The sequence below is a fragment of the Stegostoma tigrinum genome, chromosome 12, assembly GCF_030684315.1.
Source record: "Stegostoma tigrinum isolate sSteTig4 chromosome 12, sSteTig4.hap1, whole genome shotgun sequence".
Classification (NCBI taxonomy): domain Eukaryota; kingdom Metazoa; phylum Chordata; class Chondrichthyes; order Orectolobiformes; family Stegostomatidae; genus Stegostoma; species Stegostoma tigrinum.
In genome coordinates this window covers 76,981,964-77,009,444 of record NC_081365.1, presented here as the reverse complement: position 1 = coordinate 77,009,444, position 27,481 = coordinate 76,981,964, and the positions used below count along the sequence as shown (strand labels likewise).

The 27,481-nt window shown below is 42.1% G+C and overlaps 1 protein-coding gene across 10 annotated transcripts in view; it reads left to right on the top strand.

The window, feature by feature from the left end:
* The window catches only part of LOC125457321 (cilia- and flagella-associated protein 44), a 199,082-nt gene that overhangs the window by 11,754 nt on the left and 159,847 nt on the right, over positions 1-27,481 (top strand). For 8 of the 10 annotated variants that reach the window (XM_059650451.1, XM_059650450.1, XM_059650449.1 and 5 more), the window contains 5 exons: positions 8,670-8,832; positions 9,268-9,430; positions 17,341-17,443; positions 24,328-24,544; positions 26,999-27,113. In XM_059650451.1, coding sequence (XP_059506434.1) covers positions 8,670-8,832; positions 9,268-9,430; positions 17,341-17,443; positions 24,328-24,544; positions 26,999-27,113 — 761 coding nt within the window. Of the gene's footprint in view, positions 1-8,669; positions 8,833-9,267; positions 9,681-17,340; positions 17,444-24,327; positions 24,545-26,998; positions 27,114-27,481 lie in introns of those variants that run through there. The other 2 variants (XM_059650454.1, XM_059650455.1) reach the window with 2 other exon arrangements.

The following is a 27,481-nucleotide window of genomic DNA, read 5'->3' as shown; positions in this document are numbered from 1 at the left end:
CTTCTGAGACTTTATAAAGCTCTAGTTAGGCCCCATTTAGAATACTGTGTCGGATTTTGGGCCCCACACCTCAGGAAGGACATACTAGCTCTGGAGCGGGTCCAGCGGAGATTCACACAGATAAATCTCCCATTCCAGGGATTAACGGCTGAGGATCCTGGGATTGTATTCATTAGAGTTTAGAAGGTTGAGGGGAGATCTAATAGAAGCTTACAAGATAATGTATGGCTTAGAAAGGGTGGATGCTGGGAAGTTGTTTCTGTTAGGCGGGGAGACAAGGACCCATGGGCGCAGCCTTAGAATTAAAGGGGGTGAATTTAAAACGGAAATGAGGAGACATTTCTTCAGCCAGAGAGTGGTGGGCCGGTGGAATTCATTGCCACAGAACACAGTGGAGGCTGGGACGTTAAATGCCTTCAAGGCAGAGATCGATAAATTCTTGATCTCTCAAGGAATCAAGGGCCAAGGGGAGAGTGCAGGGGAGTGGAATTGAAATGCCCATCAGCCATGATTAAATGGCGGAGTGGGCTGGATAGGCCGAATGGCCTTACTTCCACTCCTATGTCTTATGGTCTTACGGTTAACTCTGATTTCTTTCCATAAGTGCAGTCAGACCTGCTGATGTTATGTTAAACCTGTATAAGAGACCAGTTTGGCCTCAGCTGGAGTTTTGTGTTTAGTTGTGGATGACACACTCCAGGAACCATGTAAGCCCTGAAGGCAAGTGCAAAGAGGTTTGGCTGAGGAATTTCAGTCATGAAGACAGGTTGGAGAAGATGAGATTGTTATTTTTACTAATTACTTAAAATCTTTGCCCTATATTTCTTGATCCTCAATATCCAATATCATTTTATTGTCACATGTACTTCATTGTAGGAGTGCAGTGAAAAATATTCACAATGTTTGCCTTCTTATGACGACATCTTAGGTTCAAGTATCTAAGTACAGTTCTTGGATACAGCAGAGGAATAAAAGCAGTTGCTTAATTACAGAGTTGAAACTAAGTTTAAAAATAGGAATATAATAGAGGGGTTAACATTACAGAGTTCTAAGGTAAGGATTGTCCCCTCACACTGGTCTCCGTCTAGGACTCACTGCCTGCGTGCTGCTCTGGGGCTGATTCCCATGTGCTGTTGTGGGGCATCTTCCCCGCGGTGCCCTAGGCTCAGAGCCCATGTGCTGCTCCAGGGCTCATTGCTCGCGGTGTTCTGTGGCTTGTGGGGAGTGCCTGCAGGCCCCAGAGCACAAGGTCATGCTGCGCATCCTGGTTCCGCTGCGGGACTTGGCCCGCATCCGCTCTCGTTCCAATGCAGGACTCAGTCTGTCCCTGCTCCGGTTCACCACAGGACTTGGTCTGCTCACTCTGCAATTCCATTCTCTGGGTAGGGGGTGGGAGAAAGGGAAAACCATAAGAGAGAGGACAAAAAAAGAGAGAAAATGTTAAAGGGACTGTCAAACAGAGGAGCTCCGAGGAGTTTCAGCTGGTGTGTCCTTTACAAATAAGAACATGTTTGCCCTTTTACTTGGGTCAGGGCTCTCATGATCTTGAATAATTCAACAGGTACCATCTCATCCTTCAATTTTCCATGGAAAAGTGATTGAGGAAAAATGATTTCATGCAGAGAATGGTTCGGGTCTGGAATGCAATGCCTGAGGATCATAGAATTCTTACTGTGCAGAAGGAGGCCATTTGGCCCATCGAGTCTGCACCAAGCCTCCAAAGAGCATCCCACCTTAACTCTGTAACCCCGCGTTTACCATGGCCAATTCACCTGACCCGCACACCATTGGACTGTGGGAGGAAACCAGGGCACGTGGAGGAAACCCATACAGACACAGGGAGAATGTGCAAACTCCACATAGACAGTCACCCAAGGATGGAATTGAACTTGGGTCTCTGATGCTGTGGTGCTGTGAACCACTGAGCCACCCAAAGAATGTTTTCGTTTATTCTCATATGGGATGTGATGTTCCTGGAAGGCCTAAATTTGTTGCCCATAGCTAATTGTCTTTGAACTGATTGGCTGTCTAAGAGTCTCGAATGTTTAGTCTGGAGTCACATGTAGGCCAGACAAAGACTGCAGACTTCCTTTCCTAAGCGACATTAGTGAACCACATGGGTCTTTGCAACATTTGGAAATGGTACTTGGTCAGCATTAGATCATCTTTTCGTTACAGATTTTATTAAATTAAAGTTTAATCTGCTATGGTGGGATTCGACCCCATGTTGCCAGAATATTATCCTGGGTGTCTGGATTATTATCCTTGTGATATTTTACCATGATACCACCTGCCTCCTGGGTAGTGGGTCATTTGATGCTTTCAAGAGGGATTAAGTTGATTATTTGAAAAAGATGAGAATGCGTGGTTTTGGGAAGAAGCAGGAGAATAGTACTATGTGAAATATTTAAATAGTGAGCTGGCACAGACATGATAGGCTGAATGGCCTTCCTTGTAACAATTCTGTAATTCTGTCTTTGGCTGTTTTTGCTTTTCAATCTGAACATGAATGATTTGGTGTTCATCTGCCATTGATCCATATCTTTTGATTTCCTTATCCGAAGGATGGTTGAAACTTGAAATTGTTAAGAATAGATTTCTGAACATTTTGGAAGGTTTGATCTAAAGGGAGAAGCTAAATAGACTTGTGCTATTTTCTCTAGAGCATTGGAGGCTGAGGGATGACCAAATGGAGGTGTACAAAATCATGAAGGGCATTGATAATGTAAATAGGTAATGTATTTTCCCCCCAGGTAGGGGAGTCCAAAACTAGAGGGCATAGGTTTAAGATGAGAGGGGAATGATATAAACGGAACCTAAGGGGCAAAATTATGAGGCCTCCTTTCTCCTAGAGCTGCATGTAAGTATCTTTCAGATTTTAAGCGAATGAAGTTAATCTCTCACTGCCAGTGCTACTTTGAACCTGCTCTGATAATTTGTATCATTTCTGGAATTGTTTGTCATCGAGAAACTAAACCTCCTCATCCCATCTTATGACATACATATGCAGTAGGAAAGACCTGTGCTTTCCCTCTCTTGGACTGAGCTCTAATTTAGCTAATTTCACCCAGTGTGGGAATGTTCGAACCCCATGCAGGGAAATGTATGCCTGAGGGTCCATTTCGATCCTAGCACTAAATACAACAATTCCACCCAGTATGAGACTTTTGGAGACTCATGCAGGGAAATTTAGGTGCTGGCTCCATCTCGGGCATAGTGTTTGCTCATCCTACACTGGATGTGGGACTGACAGCCCCCATGTGCATGGATGTTTACAACAGAAAAACCCCAAGTTCCATCTTGGCCTAATATTGTGGAGATTGCTAATCTCATGCCTATTCAGAGGGAATTAAAAACCAGTAACCCTTGGAAATTAATATACTGGTCCTCCATATTGAAGTATGCCAGGTGACTCGGACCAGTATATCTCATCGGGTCAGTTTTTCTGACATTTCCTTCTATAACTGACCAAGACCTACAGAGCAGGGGAATGTAGGTCCAGGCTTCATCTTGGGCCTAATGCTTCTTCATTTTACAGAATGTGTAGAACTAAGGACTCTCAGATTCATTGTCAAATACATGCATGCACAGAATAGGACAGTCTAAGGTTCCATTCTCAGCTCTGTTCCTACATAGATCTCTCATTCAGTGATGTGGAATGAATGGAGACCCACAGCGCAATGAAATTTGGTTGAGAATCCTGATCATTGGCCTAGTGATCTTGGGTTAGTAGAACCCAGCAGAGCAGGGATATTCAGGACCATGCTGAATTAGCCAGTCTCACTCCTGGTTTCTGATTGATTGGGCGAATGTCAACATCTCTCTAACATTCACATTCTGGGGAGATATAGGCTACATCTTAACCCTAGCACTGAGTGAGCGAATCTCACACCTGATGTTGGATTGAATGAGCCACACCCCTTCCCACTCCAATTTGGCAACATTATAGGACCAGGTTTCATCATGGGCCAATTTCTCTCCCAGTGGTGAATTGAAGGCAGGACAATACAGGCCCAAGCTGCATTATATGCCTAGTGCTGAGTGAGCCAATCTGATACCCAGTGAAGAACTGCTCAAGCCATTCAGTGCAGTGGAATTTTGACTCCAGCTCCATTTCGAGCTTGACCAAATGGAGTGTGTGGGATTGAGGCCTCTATGTAGCCCCATTCTCACAGTGAGCCACTATTATTTAACTGTTGAGGTCAGCCTCCCCAGTTATTTAGGATTTAACTCATTGCTGATTCTCTCTAGGCATGCCCATATCTTGTAGTTCTGCTCCTCCACGATCAGTTCTGAGGAAGTGTCACCAGACCCTTAGGGAGCAGCATGGTGGCTCAGTGGTTAGCACTACCACCTCACAGCGCCAACAACCTGGGTTTGATTCCACCCTTGGGCAACTGTCTGGCATTTGCACATTCTCCCTGTGTCTGCGTGGGTTTCCTCTGGGTGCTCCAAATTCTCCCCTCAATCCAAAAGTCTGCAGGTTAGGCAAAATGGCCATGTTAAATTCCCCATAGTATTCATGGATGTGTGGATTAGGTGGGTTACGGTGGTATGGGCCTAGGTGAGATGCTCTGAGATTGGTGTGGATTTGTTGGGTTGAAGGACCTATTTCCAAACTGTAAGGATTCTATGGTATGAACATTTTTATCTGCTTACCATCACTCAAGAGCTCTGGGTGCCCATTTTGTTATGGAGTGATTTAGAAATAACATTCCACATCCAGAATGGTGTGGGATATGGCCGAGAATACCCTTGCTTGTAATTTGAGTGAAACCGTGGCAGATATGTCAATATCTTTGTGTTTCCAAACTTCGTCTAATGTGATATGTGTGGCATTCTGGCAACATCAATCTCCACTCAGGTTTACAGTTGGGAATTGTCTGATTTACCTGAATAGATCCAAAAAGCTCAGTGGGAAGTAACTTTCTACTTGTTTCAAAGTGCTGTTGATTTATACTTCCTCTTGATGTTTTTGGATGAATTTGGGCAGAATTTTCATGAACATTGGGAAATGCATTCAGGTGAAGGTGCAAGGTACATTCTGCAAAGCAGCATCGGCTCAGGAATCCAACACATTCCTGGCCTTTTCCAGGTTTTACCTGGGCAGGAACTGAAGCATGATACCTAAAAATGGGAACATAAGCAACGGAAGCAGAGGTGGGCCATTTGCCCCCTGGAGTTGACATAGCCATCCAGTTGACTTGATTGTGGCCTCAGCTCCACTTTCTTGCCTTTTCTCCCTTAGCCTTGAACTCCCTTGTAGACCAAATATCTATCTAACACAGCCTTAAACACTGTATATTTATGAAGAACATTTTCCAAGGTAATTGGAAAGTCTTGATTATTCTGCAGCAACTGAAAATAACCAAATTAGAAAAGAGATTTGGATGGAGGCCGATGGTGGAGATAAATAAGACTACTCTGTAAAGAATTGATCATAAGTTATATGTTTTTAAGTAGCATTGTTATTCTGTATTAATAATTAACATGGTGAGATTAATAAGATCAAAAGCTGATGCTGTGTGAGGCAGAGCTAGGTGAAATGCTGGGACACAGAACAATACCACAGGAAAACTGCTAACCCAGCTGCTGTTCAAAGGGTTGTTATTAAACAGTTAGTGAAAGACTAAAAAAATTGCTGGAAAAGGTGGAAATTATGAGGTAAATCAGTACAAGATTCAGGCACTGAAATATCATTTGAAAATACTGCAGATTCTCTGTTTGCTATAACAGATCAACATGTTGGAGAACAGAAAAGTTTAGGGGGAGAAATAGAATACAATGAAATAACTGAGGCTGCGTGAGATTTTTTCCACAAATCTTCCTTTCTTCATAAAACTTGGAAAAATGAATTCCAAAATATTTCAAATTGAATACTGCAGGAAATGCAATAAAATTTAACTGAGCTTCATACTGCATGCCCTACTGAGTTCACTCAATACAATCCCTCAGTACTCTTGATATTTACAATACTTGTTCCATGTTAAGCATACAGTTGGAGGTGAGTGTCACACAGTTTCCAATCCCGTGGTGTACTAGGGCTGAAAACCCTTTGACAGAGTTTGTTTTTTTTAATTGTATCTGTGGTGTTTTTCTTAGGTTTTAGTGTGTTCCTCAGCATATTGACCTGGACCTTGGAATAAATGTGCCAGTCTGCACCACTCAGTCCTGGAAATTTTTTTTACAGTGGAAGACTATCATGTTTTAGCCAGATCGAAGGGCACCTTTACCTGAGCTGGCAGTCTTCTCAGAGCATCTCTGGGAATGGCCGTTTGTGTGCACTGTCCTAAATTATGGACCTGCTTGGGGCAAACTTCAACAAAAACCACTTTATGCATTTTCACACCTCCTTTGGAAAGGCATGTTCCCACCCTGAATACCCCCAAACCCGATGACGTACCTGTGCACCCAGTCTACTTGGTCAACTACGTACCAACCCTCCCGATCTTCCTATCTACCTACTCACCCTGGAAATGGTAAAGATTGCAGATGCTGGAAGCTGGAGTCAATAAATGTGGAGCTGGAAAAGCACAGCCGGCCAGACAGCATCTGAGGAGCAGGGAAGTACATGTTTCAGGCCAAAACCTTTGTTTGGACTGGGGAGGGGAAGGGAAGCCAGAAATAAACAGAGGGAGGGGGTAGAGCTGGGGGTGGGGTGTGAGGGTAGGTGAGCTGGAGATAAGTGGATGCAGGTTAGGAATTATTGTGGTTGGTGAGTGGGAAGATGGACAGGTTGGGGGAGGAGACATTTTGAAGCTGGTGAAGCCAGTGTTCAGGCCATTGGGCTGTAAGCTCCCAAGGTGAAATATGAGGTGTTGTTCCTCTGGCTTACATTTGGCCTCACTTTGACAGTGAAGGACGCCAAGGATGCTCATGTCACCAGGGAAGTAGGAGGGAGACGTATAGTGAATGGCAATGGGAAAGTTGGATTGATCGGTGCATGCAGAGCGCACATGCTTCGCAAACCAGTTCCTGAGTTTGCATTTGGTCTCCCCGATATAGAGGAGACACATCAGAAGCAATGAATACAGTAGATCAGGCTAGATGAAGTGCTGGTGAATATCTGCCGGATTTGGAAGGTTTGTTAGGGGCCTTGGATGGATGTGAGAGAGGAGGTGTAGAAGCAGATGTAGCACCTCCTGCGATTACAGGGAAAGTTAACGGGCATGGTGAGGGTTATTGGTGCGGAGTGTGGAATTGATGGGGGAGTCACAGACTGAATAGTCCCTGCACCTGCACTTCATCTAACTTTACCAACTGTATCCACTGCTCCCGATGTGGTCTCCTCTATAGCGGGGAGACCAAATACAGACTCGGGGACTGGTTTGTGAAGCATCTGCACTCTGCATGCACCAATCAATCCAACCTTCCTGTTGCCATCCACTTTACCCTCTCCTACTCCCCTGGTGACATGCCTATCCTTGGCATCCTCCACTGTCAGAGTGAGGCCAAATGTAAACTGGAGGAACAATACCTCGTGTTTTGCCTTGGGAGTTTACAGCCTGATAGCCTGACTATTGACTTCACCAGCTTAAAAATCTCTCCTCCCCCAATCTGTCCATCTTCCTAGTCATCTATCTGCTCCACCCTTCCCACTGACGAAGCACTATAACCCCCTACCTGCATCCAGCTAGATCCATCTCACCTACTCTCACCCTAGCTCCACCACTCCTTCTACTTCTGGGCTCACTTCCCCCTCCCCAGTCCTAACAAAGGGTTTGAACCCAAAATGTTGACTTCCCTGCTCCTCAGATGCTGTCTGTTCGAGTGTGATTTTCAAGCTCCACGTTTAATAACTCCACGTATTTACCCTACCTACTCTATGCATTAACTTATTTACCTACCCATTTATCCACTTGTCCAACTTCACCCATTAAGCACTAGTGGTTTATAAAGAGCTGCTTTCCCTGATTTTGTTCCAGTGCAATTCCCTGAGGGACAAGACATGTTTTTATGACAGCCGGGATCGGAAAACCATAGAGGAAATGTACAGCAGTGCCAATTTGGGGAGATTGTTGAGCGTAATGGCAACCCACTCATTGGAGCTACTGCTTGAAGATTCAGACTGCTGCGTATTTATGATCAACAGTAAAATTGTTTTGGACAACATGTTCAAGTCTGAACTCCATGGAATCATTTAACTAATCAAAGGAGCCTCCTTTATTCCAGGAGGCCCAGAAACAGAGTCCCACCATTTGACTGAGTGAAACAGCCACAACAAAGCTGTGAGATAACAAGGCGTAGAGCTGGATGAACACAGCAGGCCAAGCAGCATCAGAGGAGCAGGAAGGCTGATGTTTCGGGCCTAGACCCTTCTTCAGAAAATGATTTTCTGAAGAAGGGTCTGGGCTTGAAATGTCAGCCGTCCTGCTCCTCTGATGCTGCTTGGCCTGCTGTGTTCATCCAACTCTACACCTTGTTATTCGCAGATTCTCCAGCATCCACAGTTCCTACTATCTCATTCCACATGTTTTGGGTTTCTGACCTGCAACAAGTCTTAATTTTCATCTGGGACTATAGTTTGAAAATCACACCCATTAGTTTCATCTGGTCTATGTCTTAGATGTGTGCCTATTATTTAATAGATTATTTGGCTGAGTATTTGGAAGCATAGTTGAAATTTATGAATACTTTTTGCAGAAGATGTGATATTGTTTTCACTACAGAACGACCTGCACAGGAGGAGGAGGAGGACATCAATAAGGAACCAAACAAAACAAAATTAGAAAGAATCCTTTCAGATGACTTCTTCTATGACTATGAAGAGATATACTCAAAAGCAATCATCACCCCAGACTCAGAAATCCCAGAGGATCTGCTCACCTTTATGTATCCTTCATTAAAGTAGCTTTACATTCTGCATAGACTAGAACATGGTATTCCTAGTTTATAGTAATTTTCTAATTTATTTCTCAAATTAGTCTGTGTATATAGTAAGTTTATTCCTGAGTTAATCCCAGTCTGCAATAAATTAACTTCTCAAAAATTAAATCCAAAGTATGGTTAAATCTAGTTTGCAACATTAATCCCAGTGTACAGTAAATTTAATTTTTCACATTAGTTTGTTTGTAGTAAATGTAATATGGTTTCCTAATTAATTCAAGTGTACAAAAATCACTGTTTCTCAACCTGTATATATTAAATCTTTGACAATTTAAGATCAGTGTATAGTAAATTTAATAACATGGTTATCATGAGTCTGTTAACATCTGTTTTCCACCTTTTGCTGTCCCATGACTCTTGCTTGACCATTTTTGACCCCAGATATTCTTTTGGTTATGACTGCACTCGGCGTGTGAACATTCAACTCATAGATGAGCAAACTATAATATTTGTAGCTGGTAATCTGGTAATCTTAATGGATATTAAGACCAAGGAACAAAAGCACCTTCGGAGCAGCAGTGGAGGAGGCATTGGCATTGTGATGGTATGTTGACAGGGTCTGCTATGGCTCAGTTGGTGATACTCTTGTTTCCGTGTTGCAGGGTTCCAGTTCCAATTCAAGTTCAAAATCAGCACTTGAGTGTAAAATAAAGGCTATCCACTGCAGCACTAAAGGAGATTATACAGTCGAGGATGCCATCTTGCGGATGAGGTCCCCGCCATTTGGCATCTGTGGATAAATGAAAAAGATCTTACAGCAGTACTCCAAAGAGATCAAGATAGTTATACTAATGGTAGTAATGGCCAATATTTATCCCTCTGTCACCATCACAACAAACACAATACATAGCCATATCCCATTACTAATTTTGGTGTTTGCATGTATGACTGGTTGCCATGTTGATGTATTTCATCAATCATCGTGCTTTATTGGCTGTAGAACCAATTATATGACCAAATTGGTGATAGTAGAATGTAAATGCAAATCATTCCTATTTGTCATGGCTCCCAAAAGAGACAACCTTTTTCAGTTCTTGCATCCCCCAAACATCATAAGAGTGTAAATATATTAATGATACATTCCAGTTTCTCCAGTTTGGAATGCTTGAACACAGTTAAGTGGAAATATTTGGATAACAAGGTGTAGAGCTGGATGAACACAGCAGACCAAGCATGATGTTTCAGCCCTAGACCCTTCTTCAGGAAATGACTTTCTGAAGAAGGGTCTCGGCCCGAAATGACAGCCTTCCTGCTCCTCTGATGCTGCTTGGCCTGCTGTGTTCATCCAACTCCTTGTTATCTCAGATTCTAGCAGTTCCTACTATCTCTGAAACAATTTTTAACCCCACTGTGAAGCCACTTCTAAGGATGCCTACCCTGAAGAAGTTACCCTCCTCCCTCCGGAAAAAAACCTCTGTGGCTCTCTCTCCCACTGCAACTCTCTCGTAATCTCTTCGGTCTTGAAACTGCTCAACCACGTCCTGAAGCAAACCAGGTGCTACAGCCACATCACCTTTTTTAGTACCCGCCTACGGAACCAGATCGTCTCCAATGGACTACAGCCCACATTCAGGCCTTTCCAATTTGGCCCCAATGTCTACATTCAGAACATTTCTGAAGAAGGGTCTAGGCCTGAAACGTCAGTCTTCCTGCTCCTCTGATGCTGCTTAGCCTGCTGTGTTCATCCAGCTCTACACCACCTTGTTATCTCAGATTCTCCAGCATCTGCAGTTCCTACTACCAAATGGAAATATTTACTTGAAACATAAAACAGTCATAAAATTGTTTGAGATAGTAAGAACTGCAGATGCTGGAGCCAGAGATAACACTGTATGGAGCTGGAAGAGCACAGCAGATCAGGCAGCATCAGAGGAGCAGGAAAGCTGATGTTTCGGGTCAGGACCCCTCAGAAATAGAGAGAGGAGGATTGGGGCTGGGGAAAGTAGGTGGGGTGGTGATAGGTGAGTGCAGATAGGGAGTGATCGGGATTGGTCAGTGGGATGTGAGGAGCAGATAGGTAGGAGAGAAGATGGACAGGTTATATCAGGTCAAGGAGGTGGGGATGAGAGGGAGGATTTGACATGGGGTGAGGTTGGGGATGGGGAGATTTTAAAACTAGTGAATTCCATGTTTAGGCCATTGGGCTGTAGGCTCCCGAGGTGGAATATGAGGTGCTGCCCCTCCAATTTCTGGGTGGCATCATTTTGACACAGGAGGAGGCCCAGGATGGACCTGTCACCCTGGGAGTGGGAGGGGTGAGTTAAAATAGTTGGCAACCGCAAGTTGTTGTCGTTTGTCGTGTATAGCGTGTCAATGCTCTACAAAATGGTTTTCGAGTCGACGCTTGGTCTCACTGATGTAGAGGAGGTCACATTTGGAGCACAGATACAGTGGACCAAGTTCACGGTGTGCAGCTGAACCACTGTCTAATATGGCGGGTTTGTTTTCTGCCTTGAGTGGAGGTGAGAGGCTATGTCTATGGGCAGGTGTAGCAATTTCTGCGGTTGCAGGGTAAGGTGCCAGGGGTGATGGAGTTAGTGCTATGCAAATATTGTACCTTCCATGTTTCCACTTCTAAGTTTCTGCATTAAAATGATATTCTTGATTTCATAACGATGTTTTGACCTGCTTAAGATATATCTGGTCCAATGACGTTCCAGACTTCCGATTTTCAGACTGGACGTGTTACACAGTAATCCAAATGCTTCATTTACAGACATATCACCAGTTTGATTGTCACTGCCTTTGAAATAGGTGAAAGTATTTGTTTAGTTGCTGCTGAGATCATTAAACAATGCTGGTATTTCTATGATGCTTGATCTCTTTGGAATATTAAATACTTAATTTGCTGCATAAAGTAATGAGGTGGTTTGAAATTGTAATATTCAGAGGTTTGAATACTCCACTTTACGCTCCCAGTATAATGTTAACGGCCTGTTACACTGTCAGAAGTGCCACCAGTTGGAAGAGATGTAAAATTGATATGCTCCCAATCCATCAACACCCCCAACTAAAGTCCCCATCAGCCTCTGATGTATGTGTGTGTATGCCTTCCTAATTCTTTGGGCAATATTTATTTCTTAATTATAAACCCAATAAAGAAACACAGACCAGCTGTCAATTTATCTTATTTGCATTTATTGCATCTTATTTTCACAATTTTGCTCCCACTTTTGCATATGTACAACAGTAACTATACTTCATACGCAGTTTTTAATTATGAACATACTCAGGGTGTGAAAGGAGTTAGATAAATTAAAATTTATGTCAACTAGTCATTGGGCAGAATAAATGGCAAGTTATTCTGAATTTACATATTTGTGTTTTGTTTCACCCGCCAGAAGCCATTTCTGTGGCAGATTCTGTCAGGACGGTTTTGCTGTTGCCCTCCACTTCTAAGTCTACGCAGAGGAGGCAGATCCTAAGAATATCTTTGCCAGAATAGGAATCAAACTGCTGCCTTTGTTGTTATTCTGAAACACATGCTTGTCATCCAACCAACAGGGCTATAAACTCTCTTATAATATCTGAACATTAGATTTAATTTTTGAGTTAATTTACTGTAAACTGAATTAACTCAATCCAAGTGAAGTATCACTTCTATCTTAAATTTAAGATTTCTTACTCAACTGACTGTCCCAATTTGCTGGCCTGATATTTTCTTTACTGTCATGAGGTCTACAGGCTTCTTTCCAGTTATGACAACTGGACTTATTTTCACTTAGCAAAACCAGGAGATTTCTTCCAACGAGATCCTCACAGTCTGGAGATTTTTACAAAACTAACTAACCTTTTAATATGAAACGGTGAACAGAAGCCTGAATTTGGCCTGTCACCATCTGTTAGTTGTAAATGTTCCACTTTGTAACATTTCATCAGTTACTCTCTTAGTTTATCTAGTCATTTATCTAAAATCATGTGCTTTTATGGGAATAATGTTTAAACTCACTGTTCAAAAATTAATATCTGATCTCTCCATTTAAAAAAATTATGTTCACAGAATTAAAATCAGAATCATATTTACCTAAATTTTAAAATTCAAATTTTCAAATGATAATATACCTCTCTAGCATTACTCTATGGTTCCCATACCTCTAACAAGTTTGTTTAAACCTTGCTAGGAGCACTAGCAAGGAGCACTAGGATTAAGTACATCCCTTCTACCCAGAACAGGTTCCATCTCCCTCAGGACTGATTCAGCTCCCTAATTCTCTTTTTCACGTGTGTGGTCCCAGGACTAAATAGGATCTTGCTACTTTTGAAGTTCTACTTGTTAATTTCCTACCTAGCTCCATAAATTCTTAATGACAGATCACATTCCTCTTCCTACCTATGTCTTTGGTGCCAACATGGACCATGACCATTGGCTGTTTGCTCTTGTGTTCAGGGAAATATACAACTGTTCAGTGACTTCTTTGACCCTGGAACCAAGGAAGCAACACACCATTCTGGATTCATGCCTGTGGCTGCATGAACTCCTATCTTTTCTTCTAGACACCAAGCCTCTGATTACAATTTTTCTTCCAGACTTAGGGCTTTCTACTCCATACAACCGAGCCAGATCTGGAGCCATGGTCTTGGCTTTGGCTACATGCTACAGATGAAGCATCACTTTTGTTAATTTTCAGAACTTAATACAGATTAGAGAGTGTGATGCACTTAGGGAAAAGGCTCTTGTAGTACTTGCCTGTTTCCTTTGCATGGTGGTCACTGTTTTCTCTCTCTGTACATGCAAACCTTTAAGTTGTGGAAAACCACATCTAGAACTATACTATCCCTGAAGCTTTTGAACAGGCAGATGTGCTGCAGCTCAAGCTCCGAAATCCAAAGTTTGAATTGCTGCAGCTAACGATTCTTCCTGTATGTATGTGTATCCAGGATGGGGGAAGCATTCTGGAGTTCCCACATAGAACAGGATGGGCAATCCAACATCTCAGTGATCCTGCTATTCTTCTATCTAATGGTAATAAAGCTTACTACTTTTAAATAAAAAATTATAACTTGCTCAATATTCACATCTCTCCACTGACACCACTTAATTACCACGATGACCCTCAGAATGTACTTTCTTCTTGTGTCCCTTTAAGATCAATATGCGGTTGTGAGAATTTTTAAGTGGGTTTGTTTGTTTCCTGATTGACATTGACAGGTTCCATGAAATGACTGTGTGCCATTGGGATTAATAGTTACAAAGCTAAATATGAAAGTAAAACAAAGCACAGTAGTGTTTTTCAGTCTGTGTTTTCTGTTTGACAGTTTATACTACACAGAAATTCAAATGAGAGAAGATGAACGATGTTCTCTCTACATAAAACAATTTCTGGTTGGCAGATTTGGAATGGATTCAGGAGTTGAAGCAGGTCTCTGAAATAAAACGGAGACTGCTGTATGTTTTTGTGTGTTTTACAGTTGCAAAGAACAGAGCTGAAGACAAGGAGGGTAAGGGATTGTCATATAGTCAAACAGCAACCAGTCCATGCCAACCATAATCTCAAACTAAACTAGTCCCAGATAACAAGATGTAGAGCTGGATGAACACAGCAGGCCAAGCAGCATCAGAGGAGCATCAGGACCCCTTTGAAGAAGGGTCTAGGCCCAAAACGTCAGCTTTCCTGCTCCTCTGATGCTGCTTGGCCTGCTGTGTTCATCCAGCTTTACACCTTGTTATCTCAGATTTTCCAGCATTTGCCGTTCCTACTATCTCTAAACTGGTCCCATCTGCCTGCAGTTGGCCCATATCGCTCCAAACATTTCTTATTCATGTACTTATCTAAATGCTTTTAAATATTGTAACTATACCTGCATCCACCACTTACTCTGGAAGTTCATTCCACACATGAACCAATCTTTGGTGTGTTTCTAAAAAAAAATAATGCCCGTCATATCTTTTTTTAAAATCTTTCTCCTTTCATCTTAAAAGTATGCCCCCTTGTTTTGAAATCCTCCATTGTAGGGTAAAGATACCTGCCATTCACTATATCCATACCCCTCATTATTTTGTAAAGCTCTATAAGTTCACCCCTTGACTTCTATGTTCCAGTTTTTAAAAAAAGTCCCTGCTTATCCATCCTCTCCTTATAATGCAAACCCTCCATTCCTGGCAACATCCTGGTAAATCTCTTTTGAATGCCCCCCCAGCTTAATAATATCCTTCCTATAACTGGATGACCAGAACTGGACACTACTGCAGAAGAAGCCTCACCAACATCCTGTACAATCTCATCAAAACGTCCCAACTCCTGTACTGAAGGTCTGAGCAATGAAGGCAAGTGTGTTAAACACCTTCTTCTTAGAAAGTGAGAGATTGTGCAGAACTCAGGTTAAATTGGGAAGACTGTAAGATTGATCACGGATTGTTGTTTGTACAAGACTCGTTGGTGCTGCTTCAATATTGTAAAGGCCAATTTTAATGGGTAGGAGGAGGGAATCTCTGGGAATTCTGTGCCATAAGAACTTTGTGACTTGAGTGAGAGAGGGTTCATAGATGTGCACATTATTAGTGGTAACTGTGTCTCAGGATCTGAAATGGATTGTTGCCTCTGGTCAGTGGGGCTTGAGGCCAAAATGATTTATTAGGAAGTGAGAGACTGTACAGGTAGAGGTTAAATTGGAAAGACTGTGGGATTGACCATGGTGCCATATTTGTGAGGGATGTAATGTGAGTACTTATGTGTAATTATATGAGGCTTAGCTATATTGACTACTTGTATGAAATTTACTGCGTTATTGGAAACATTCTTCCTCTGTTAACTAATCTGAGATTATTTTGTTTTTAGTTGCTTTCGTACAGTAAAAGTTCTAAAAAGTGAAATTTCATGGAGTTGTTTTCGTCCTGCTGTTATAGCAAAATAGGGGCGCGAGCACATCATCCACCTGCTCCATCATTCAAGTCATGGCTAATCATCTACCTCCACGTCATAATCTCATGTTCTCCAGATATCTCTAGAGGTCATTAGAAAACTGTAAATCTCTGCCTTGAACTTTAATTAATGACTGTGCTTCCACAACTCTCTGGGGTGATGAATTCCAAAGATTCTTGATCCCCTGAGTAAAGAAGTTACTCCTCATTGCAGTCTTTAATTCTGTGTCCCTTGACTGTAAACCCCAAAGCCAAGGGTAACATTTTCTCTGTGCCTACTCTGTCTATCCCTTTAAGAATTTTGTAAGTTTCTGGGAGAGAACTCCTCTAAACACCAGTGAATTTAAGCCCCAGTCTCTTCAACCTGTCCTCATTGGACAGTCACACCAACCTTTACTGTTTTCTTCTATGGCAAGAAAATCCTTCCTTAGGCAAGAGGACCAGAAATGCACATGGCACACATGTTCTATGCAACTAGGCAAGACAGCTGCTCCTGTACTCAAATCCTGCTGCACTAATTGTCAACATTTTGTATCTTAGGAGTCCATTTAATTTTTAAAAGTTGGCAGCCTCTATGGGCATGAAACAACATAGAGAGGTTTTTTCTTCAGTTCTCCACATTGCCACAACCTCCACCCCAGATTGAATTTCAAGGTCACCAACCACCTGAGTTTTTCATGGAAAACAGAGTAATGGTGCTTTGAAAAGCAGAATACTGCAGAAGCTTAAAGAATAGTCAACAGGTCAGGTGGAATCTATGTAGAAAGAAAGCACAACAAACATTTCAGCTTGTTGCCATTTCATGAAAAAGATTTTCCCTGTAGGTATTGAAAATGCAGTCCATTGAAACAACAGGATATTGTCTGATATACTTGTTCTTGTGATCATGATCATTTGAATAGTAATACAGCTTTCTCTATAGGATGGCACTACCATCTCTAAATGCTGCAGCCAGAATTTTCCCATCTGGGATGCAGGTTGACGTAGGACAGCAAACAAAATGACAATCCTGCTACCTTTTTCATGTTTACCACATTTATGGTTTACCACATTAAGTAACATGAGCAGAAAGCATTTTTGCAATTAAAGAGGTTAGGGTCTGGAATGTACTGCCTGACAATGTGGTGGAGGCAGAGTTAACCATGGTATTCAAAAGGGAACTGGATTATTATCTGAAAATGAAAGATGTGCAGAGCTAGAGAGAAAAGATGGGGGAGTGGCAGTACATGAAATGCTTCTACAGAGAGCCAGCACTGACAGTTTGGATTGAATGTCCTCCATCTGTATTATAACCGTTTTAAAGTTCTAGTTTGTTCACTATTTTATTGAATGGTAACATCAGAGAGTCATGAGCTTTGGTCCAAATGACCTTTCCAATGTGCCACTTTCTTTATAAGATTTTAATAGACCCTTACACTAGCATTCTCTGACTATATGTCTCTAGCTTGATGAAATGGAAAGGAAAAGAAAAGGAAACTTTAACAAAATATTCCTGGAAAAGCCAGATATTTTGGCACATATCAGTGGTGACTTGGCCAATTCTTTAATTCAATCAGTGGAAGCAATAATTCCTATTTTACTGTCACACTCTGCAGGTTCATCCAAGCGGAAGCTATTTTGCTGTAGGTGAGAAGGGAAACATGCCCAAAATTATAGTCTATGAATATCCTTCGCTGAAGCCATACAGAATCATGCGAGGTGAGTGTCATCTTGTGAGGCTAATACCGATCGTTTGTTAGTCCCCAAGTTTTGTGACTTTACCTTCAGCGGCCAGCTACAGCCGTCTTACTTCTAAGCTCCTGAACTCCCTCCAATAACTCTTTGTAAGCTTGGTGTTAAATTTTGTCAGATACCAGCCCTGTGAAGTACCTTGGGATATATTGCTTGAAAAAAAGTGCATTTTAGAACAAAATTTTATGTTTGTTCTTGGTGAAAGCACAAGTGTTTGGGGTGAGGGGCGTGGGCGAAGGAATAGGAAAGAAGCATCTCAAGTTCACTATTTCCCAAACAAGAACACCAGATATGATCTTCAGCCTTTGGTAGCCTGGCCCCCACTTTAGATCACTTAGCAGCCCTGCCACTGTAGCTAACCTTGCTATTATCACTGTGTTTCACCGTGTGTCCTTTCACTGTGGGGCTTGATAGGCTAAATACTCATGGGACAGTCTAAAACTAGAGGGCATAGTCTCAGAATAAAGGAGTGTCAATATTATTCTTGGATAAGCATATGGATAATGATGGGATAGTGTAGGGGGAGGGGCTTAGATTAGTTCACAGGTTGCCACAACATCGAGGGCCGAAGGGCCTGTTCTGCGCTGTATTGTTCGATGTTCTACTAATATGTCCTAGCTTTAGGCTACCCTAGAACAGGAAACATCCTTTGGTATCCACTCTGTACAGACTCCACAAAGCTTTAAATGTTTCCACAATACATCGTATGAAAACTTGCATTTGAGATCATAATTTCACTGGTAATGCAGCTTCCTGCACAGGATGGTGCTGTCACCTCTAACCTGCGGCTGGATTTTACTCATCTGGATTGGAGATGGCACGGAAAACTACTGTCTGTCTTTGTGCACAGTGAGGAAAATGGTGCTGTTATTAAACTAGAGTGGCACCTATAGAACCATTAAAGTTGTTGAGACCATGTTGAAGGACTCAACTTCAGAGGCCACACAATTTTCCAGGAGTGGCTGGGAGCCAGGAGACCTTGGTGTTCACATACAGCTGAGTGGAAGCATGAACAGAGGTGGCTCAACAGTGAAGGACAGTCTTTGAATCTTGATTTGACTTGTTTGGACTGGTCAAGGGGCCAAATGGTCTACTCCTATTCATTTAAACAGGGGGAGGTGATATTGTGTAATATAGTGATATTACTGCTGGACTATTAATCCAGAGAAGCAGATTATGTTCTGGGGACGTGGATTTGAATCCCACCACGGTAGGTGGTGGAATTTGAGTTCAACAAATATCTGCAATTAAGAATCTACAAATCCACAAAGACCACAAATCTACAAATCCATTGCCAATTGTCAGGAAAAACCCATCTGGTTCACTAATGTCTTTAAGGGGAGGAAAGTGCCATCCTTAACTGGACTGGCCTACATGTGACTCCAGACCCACAGCAATGTGGTTGATTCTTAACTGTTCTCTGGGTGATTAGGGATGGGCAATAAATGCTGCCCGCCCAGCAACGCCCTCATCCAGCGAATGATTAAAGAAAAAAAAAAGAAATAATATGTCATCTAAAACCTTGTACTTGATCATGTTGATTTCAGTGGTAATCATCTTCCTCCATAGGATGGTGCTGCCACCCCTAAATAGTGGCTGGAATTAATCCCTGTGAGTTGGGGATGCAATGATGATGGCATGGAAAACCGCCCTCTGTCTTTGTGCACGGTGTGGAAAATGACGCCAATAGTAAATAAAGTAGAACAATCCATTAAATTGGTTGAGACCTTGTTGAAGGGCTGCACAGCAGCTCAGTGGCTAACCCTGCTAACCCACAGCACCAGGGACCTGGGTTCGATTCCACCCTTTGGCAACTGCCTGAGTGGAGTTTGAATACTCTCTCCCAGCATTCATGGGTTTCCACCAGGTGCTCCAATTTCCTCCCACAGTCCAAATTGGCCAGCTAAATTGCTGATAGTGTCCAGGGATGTAAGTTAGGTGCATTAGGCATGTGAAATGCATGTTTGCAGGGATAGAGTATGGGGATGGTTCTGGGGTTGGTGTGGACTTGTTTGGCCAAATGGCCTATTTCCATGCTGTGAGGATTCTAATTATTGATTCTAAGATTCAACATCAGAGGCCACACGATTTTGCAGGAGTGGCCAGGATCAAGTGCACTCAGCATTCACATACAGCTAAGTGGAAACAAGAGGTGGCTCAACAATGAGGGAAAGTCTTCGAGACTTGGTTTGATTTGTTTGAATTGGTCGAAAGGTCTCCCACTGCTTGTCTTCAAAAGTTGGAGGAACTCACTGTGGAAGACTAAAGAAGAAGGGCGAGATCCCTGCTGCCTCAGGGGCTTGAAGCCATTGCTGGGAATCAGATTATTGTTTTTTACCTGGGCACAGGGAAGAGTGAGCCTGGAACTGGCATTTGCTATTGGCCACTTAGGCATCACCAATGGCGACAAACACCAGGACGAAAGTTTCCCAGGTATCAGAAGTACAAACCCAGAAAGGAGAAACTACCAAGAGTGCAGAATTAATCCAAACATAGAGCCATAGAGATGTACAGCATGGAAATACACCCTTTGATACAACCCGTCCTTGTTGACCAGATATCCTAAATAAATCTAGTCCCATTTTCCAGCATTTGGGCCATATACCTCCACACCCGTCCTATTCATATACCCATCCAGATGCCTTTTAAATGTTGCAATTATACCAGCCCCCTCCTCCACCTCTGGCAGTTTATTCCATACACACACCACCCTCTGTGAGAAAAAGTTGTCCCTTGAATCCCTTTTAAATCTTTCCCCTCTCACTTTAAACCTCTACTCTCTAGTTTTTGACTGCGCCCCCCCCCCCCGCGGAAAATACCTTGTCTGTTTAACCTAACCACCATGCCCCTCATGATTTTATAAACCTCCATAAGTTCACCACTCAGCTTCTAACACTCAAAGGAAAATACTCCATGCAATCCTCCCTGGCAACATCCTAGTAAATATTTTCTGAACTCTTTCTAGCTTTGCAACATCCTTCCTATAGCAGGGAGACTAGAATTGCATGCATTCTGAAAGTGGCCTAACCAAAGCCCTGTACAGCCACAACATGACCTCCCAACTCCTCTCCTCATCTGACTGACCGATAAAAGCAAGCATACCAAATGCCACCTTCACTATCCTACCTACCTGCAATTCCACTTTCAAGGAACTATGAACCTGTACTCCAAGGTCTCTTTGTTCAGCAGTTTTCCTCAGGATCTTATAAGTCCTGCCCTGATTTGCCTTTCCAAGATGCAGCACCTCACATTTATCTAAATTTGAATTCCACCTGCCATTCCTTGGCCCATCAAGATCCTGTTGTACTCTGAGATAACCTCCTCCGCTGTCCACTACATCTCCAATTTTAGTGTCATCTTCAAACTTACCAAGCACACTTCCTATATTCACATCCCAATCATTTATATAAATGATGAAAACAGTGGACACAGCACTGATCCTTGTGGCACACCTCTGATCATGGGCCTCCAGTCTGAAAAGCAACTCTCTACCGCCACCCTCTGTCTTCTACCTTTGAGCCATTTCTGCATCCAAGTGGCTAAGTTCTCCCTATATTTCATGTGATCATGTGGGGGAGACGATGGCCTAGAGGTGTAATCACTGGACTGTTAATCCAGAGACCCAGATAATGTTCTGGGGACCTGGATTCAAATTGAATTCAATAAATATCAGGAATTTAGAATCTAATGATGACCATGAATCTGTTGTCAATTGTCAGGAAAAACCCATCTGGTTCACTAATGTCCTTTCAGGAAGGAAACTGCCATCTTTACCTGACTTGGCCTATGTGTGACTCCAGACCCACAGCAATGTGGTTGACTCTTAACTGCCCTCTGGACAATTTGGGATGGTCAATAAACACTGCCTAGCCAGTGATGCCCTTATCCTGTGAATGAATAGAGAAAATAAAAATCCAGCCTTGCTAACCAGTTTACTCTGAGGAGCCTTGTTGAACACTTTACTGAAGTCCCTATTATTATGTCCACTGCTCTGCCCTCATCAATCCTCTTTGTTACTTCTGCAGAAAGTACAATTAATTTAGTGAGACATGATTTCCCACTCACAAAACCATGCCGACTATCCCTAATCAGTCCTTACCTTTCCAAATGCATGTAAATCCTGTCCCTCAGGATTTCCTCCAACATGCCCGCCACCAAATTTGGCATGTCCATAAGGTGCCTCATCAATTTCTGCAGATGCACCTCTGAACGAATACTGTCTGGGTGGATAAGGCCTGGTAGGGCAACTGCTTTGCCCAGGAGCATAACAAACTACAGAAGGTGGTGTACACAACCCAGACCATCATGGAAGCCAACTTTCCATCCATGGACTCTGTTTACATGGCTTACTGGCCAACATCATCAAAGACCCATTGCACCCTGGCAAGCTCTTCCATCAGGTAGAAGATACAGAAGCCTGAACACACGTACCAGCAGGTTCAGGAACAGCTCCTTCTGGTCCATTATCAGACGGTTGAATGGACTCTAGCATGAAATTATGTAACCTGCAATGTAACCAGTATGCCTTTAAATCTTTTTGATCTGCACATCCTTTGCTTGCTGTGATCTGCCTGTAGTGCTTTAAACAAAGCTTTTCACTGTATTTTCATGCACACAACACTAAAAATCAGTCAATCAATCAAAAAAACCCACTGATGTCATGCTCACTGGTATATAATTCCCTGGCGTTTCCTTACCACCACGTCCAATCTTCTGGCACTGCGCCAAATATCTCAGTAAGGGGCCCAGCAATTACAGTTGAGAAGCTTCTGGTAGAACCCACTAGGGATTCTGGATTTGGGAAAGCTTTGGAAATCTGAAGCACAAAGGAACATGGGAGTCACGGTTCAGGATTCTCTTAAAGTTAACATGCAGGTTCTGTGGGCAGTTAAGATGACTAATGCAATGTTAGCATTCATTTTGAGAGAGCTAGAATACGAGAGCAAGAATGTATTGCTGAGCTCTGGTCAAACCATGTTTGGAATGTTGTGAGCAGTTTTGGGCTCCGTATCTAAGGAGGGATGTGCTACCTTGGAGTAAGTCCAGGAATTGTTTACAAAAATGACCTTTAGAATGAAGGTGTTGTCATGTGAAGAGTGGTTGAGTACCCAAGGTCTGTACCTGATGGAGTATAGAAGGATGAGAAGGATGATAGAATGTAGAGAAGATCTCATTGAACATCACAGAATACTGACAGGCCTGGACAGAATGGATGTGGAGATGATGCTTCCACTAATTGGACAGACTAGGACCTGAGGGCACAATCTCAGAGTGAAGGGTTGACCGTTTAGAACTGAGGTAAGGAATAATTTCTTCATCTTGAGAGTGGTGAATGTGTGGAACTCGTTGTCACAGAGGGCTGTCGAGGCGAAGTGATTAACTATATTTAAGACATATAATATGTTCTTGATTAGTCAAGAGATCATGGGTTATGGGGAGAAGGCAGGAGAATGGGTTTAAGAAACATATCAAACACAATCGAATGTCAAAGCATCTTGCTGGGCCAAATGACCTAGTTCTGCTCCTGTGTCTTATGGTCAGTCCTGCCACATCCATTTGTGAATGGTAGTGGGCAATTAAACAACTAACAGGAGGAGGAGGAAGCGGTGTTGGTAGTTCAATTTTCAGTGATGTTGAAGCACAGCATATCAGCGTAGACAAGAGTGTCTGACAATTTTCAGCCGGAAGCACTGAACAGATCATCATTTTCAGATTTCTCCTGAGGTCCCCACTTCTACAGAGTGCAGCTAGAAATCTGGAATCTACCTGACAGTGTGGAAAATTGCCCACTTATGTCCTGTTCACAAAAAACAGGACTAATGACCATTACTTACCCAACAGTCTACTCTGAATCATCAACAAAGTGATGGGAGGTGTGATCAATAATGTTATTAAGTATGAATCCAGAGAAAACAATGTGGGGGAAGAAACAGAAGTCATTGCAGACGAATCTCAGCCAATAAGTGCATGGGTAAGAATGGAGCCAGCAAGGGCAGACCCATCTTGCTGAATGATGGAGGGGATGTGGCCTGCTGGAGGAGGATGGTGAGGTCAACTATGCCAAAGATCAAGAAGGATGAACAAGGATATTTTTTCCTGCAGTCACTGTTATATTAGTTGTGATTTGTGATTTTGATAAGTGATTTCAATCTTGAGTGATGTTGTGACAAACTGATTAAGCGAATCAAACATGGGATTGTAGGATAGGTGGACATGGAAAGAGATGCATGTTCAATATTTTTGGAGTGAAAAGGGTGAATGGAAATAGATAGCTTTCAAGAGCTGGGATTCAAATCATAACCTTTTTTATCAAAGAATTTTGAAAGAAATTTACATACAGGTCAACCAATTGTGGGCAACTTGTTTGCTCAGAACAAATTATGATGGAGGAAATTACAGTGAGGAAATTCAAACACAGTTTGTAATTTAATTGTAAAGCGGCTACAGTGCTATCTAAGGTAGGCAAGATGCCACACTATCTATAAGGACAGGTATTCATATCCTAAATTTCATAGCATCATATTCTGGTGTTATGGATCTGGGTTGGCCTAAGTAAGCAGGTCATTAAAAGTTTAACTATCTGTTCAGGATGCTCTGAAAATAATAACATGTTTGCCAGCTTTGGCTCAGGATCCTATGGCAATCAATAATATGTAGCTCGCTGTTTATTTCTTAAAATTGATTAGCATCTGATGAAGTGCGTATCTCTAGTGAGAGAGAGAGAAAGAGAGAGAGAGAGAGAGTTAGCTTTTGTTAAATTATTGCAATTAAATTGAAGGAAAGTTTCTTATTTTTTGTGATGAGTAAGGTTACTTTGGTGAATAACTACTGTCTGTCTGCTTCCTTCCCAGGGGGAACTACGGAAGCTTATGCTTTTATCGACTTTAATTCAACGGGTACTCTGCTGGCCAGTGTAGGGGGCAATCCCGATTATATGCTCACCATCTGGAATTGGAAGCAGGAAAAAATAGTGCTGCGCTCAAAAGCATTTTCACAGGATGTTTATCGGGTCACTTTCTCACCAGAAAATGACGAACAATTGACCACCTCCGGCACAGGACACATCAAGTATGTGATCAAACTAAGTTGTGGTTAATCCTGAATTGCATTTTGTGTCAATATTTATACTCTAACAGTTCGATAATTGTGAATGAATAAATTGGGAAGGTTAGCTTGGAAAGTGTACTGCTAAATATCTGAGATAATGGGAACTGCAGATGCTGGAGAATCCAAGATAATAAAATGTGAGGCTGGATGAACACAGCAGACCAAGCAGCATCTCAGGAGCACAAAAGCTGACGTTTCGGGCCTAGACCCTTCATCAGAGAGCTAAATATCTGTGTTGCTGCTCCTTATCCCCAGTAAGGAGCTATGCTAAAGCTGAAGGTCTGATGGAGAAACAGTGTGGTACTGCATTTCTGAAGGAGAGTTCTGGGAGTAGTTAGCTACTTCAGTGAATTAAAAACTTACGTTCCCTACTATTTGGGCCTCATGATACAAACATGGAAAGGTTGCAATACAGAATGCAGACATTCCACCCATTGTATCTGTGCTGCCTCGCTGCAAGAGTAACTCACCTAGTCCAATCCTCTATTTTTTCCCATGGTCCTACAACTTTTTGCTCTTTTGAGGAAAAATATCCAATTCTGTTTTGAAGACCATGATTGAATTTTCCTCTGTCTGCATTTCTAGGCTGTGCATTCCAGATCCTAATCCTTTGCTGCAGAAAAGGTCTTCTCATGTCGCTGCAGCTCCTTTTGCCAATCACTGGAGGAATGCTGAAATTCATATATAAATCTAATTGCATTTACTCATTACTTTTGTTCTACAATTTGCAGCCATTTACTTGTATCTGCTGGCATAATATGCAAGGGTTGTGAACTGTAGACTTGCAGCAGTTTTAAACAAGGCCTTGCAGTTAAGATAAGAAGCTAAGGTATTATTGCATGTGTTTGTCGCCAAATAGTAACCAACAAAAGTATGTACTGTAATATAGTTAAAGTTTCTGTTAACGCAATTGTGTTATCAAGTCATCTCCTTTATGGATAGAAATAATGTCACTATATGAATCAGAGATGTGTTGCCATTTGACCTGTGGTGTCTGTTCTAGCTCTTCAAATGAACAGTGCATCTATTGTCTCCCTCTGCCTTCTTCCCATAATGCTACAAATTCTTCCTTTTTAGATACTAATCCAGAAACTATATGAATACATTGATTGACCCTGCCTCCACTAGACTCTCAGGCACTACATTCCAGAACCTAACCACTTGCTGTGGGGAATGTTTCCCCTTGTGTTTCCTTGCTTCTTTTAGCAATTACCTTAAAGTAGTACCCGCTGGGTCTTCATCTTTCTGTAACTATACAGGATATGGATGAGGCCCCTTTCAGAATACTGTGCAGAATTCTGGTTGTGCTTCTATAGAAAGGATGTTGTTAAACTTTAAAGGCTGCTGGAATGAATGTTATAGGGAGAGGTTGAATAGGCTGGGGTTTTTTTTCCCCTGCATCATTGGAGGCTGAGGGGTGAACTTGTAGAGGTTTATAAAATCATGAGGGGTGTGGATAGTGTGAATAGTCAAGGTCTTTCTGTCAGGTCGACGAGTCTAAAACCAGAGGGCATAGGTTTCAGGGAAAAGGGAAAGATTTAAAAAGGACCTGAGGGGTAACTTTTTCACGCAGAGGGTAGTGTGTGTATAGAACAAGGTGTCAGAAGAAGTGATGGAAATGGCACACATATACCATTAAAAGGCATCTGGATAGGTATATGAAAAAGAAGGGTTTAGCGGTATCTGGGCGAAATGGTGGCAAATGGGACTAGTTTGGATTGGGATGTCTGGTAGGCATGGACGAATTAGACCAAAGAGTTTGCTTCCATGCTGTGTAACTCTATTGACTCTAAGTGGAAGCTGTATTTTTCCCCTAATTATTCTGTTCAGAGCTTTGAGTTTAAATCCCTTATCAAATTCTCTGTCAGCATTCTCTTTTCCAAGGAAAACAATCCCAACTTTTCCAACATTTTTCTCCAACTGTTTGCAACTCAAAATCTTCATTTATGGAACCATTCCAACAATATTTTCCTGCACCTTCTGTAATGCCTTAATGTATTTGCTGAAGTGTGATACCCAGAAAAGGATGCAATACACCAGTTCCCCTCAAATCTGTTGTGCTGCACTGGATCAAATGCCTTTGGAACTCCCTGTACACCATATCAATTGCGTCACTCTCATCATCACTCTATCACTTCTTCTCCAGCAGGTTAGTTGGACCTGATTTTCCCATGACAAACTCATTCTGGTTTTCCTTATTAACCTGTATTTGCCCAAGCAACAGTTCATTTTGTCCAACATTATTGGTTCTAGAAGCTTCTCTACCACTGAAGCTGAACTGACTGGCTGTAGTTGCTGGTTGTATCTTTACACTCTTTTGCAGTCTACGTCACATTGCAACTTTACAATGAGGCACATAAAAATCATGTAAACTGGAGATTGTCATCTCATTGTTTTTGCTTATAACTCTTCCAGGTTTTGGAAGAAGGTGGAGACCTTTACTGGGTTGAAACTGCAAGGTGAACTTGGCAGGTTTGGCAAGACTGCGCTGACAGACATTGAAGGTTATGTAGAGTTGCCAGATGGAAAGGTACAGTTGGCAGTTTCCTCTACCTTAAGTTTATAAGGAAGATAACCTATTTATTATCCAAGAAGAAATATACTCATGAAGCTAAAATTTTGGCTACCTTCTATTTTTGATTTCAAAACATCTTTGTATTTTGGAATAGTTCTCTTTAACTTCAAAAGATAGAATCAGATAAATATAAAAATAAAATGAACTACTATAGAATAGAAAGATGTCTTTTTCCCCATTGTGTTTGTGCTCAGTGTCAAATACCTATCTGCTGTAATCCCTTTTTCCAGCATTTGGCCCATAGCTTTGTCTGCCAAGGTTTTTCAAACGTTTGCCTAAATATTTCTTGAATATCGAGATAGTCTCTGGCTCTACCATCCCCT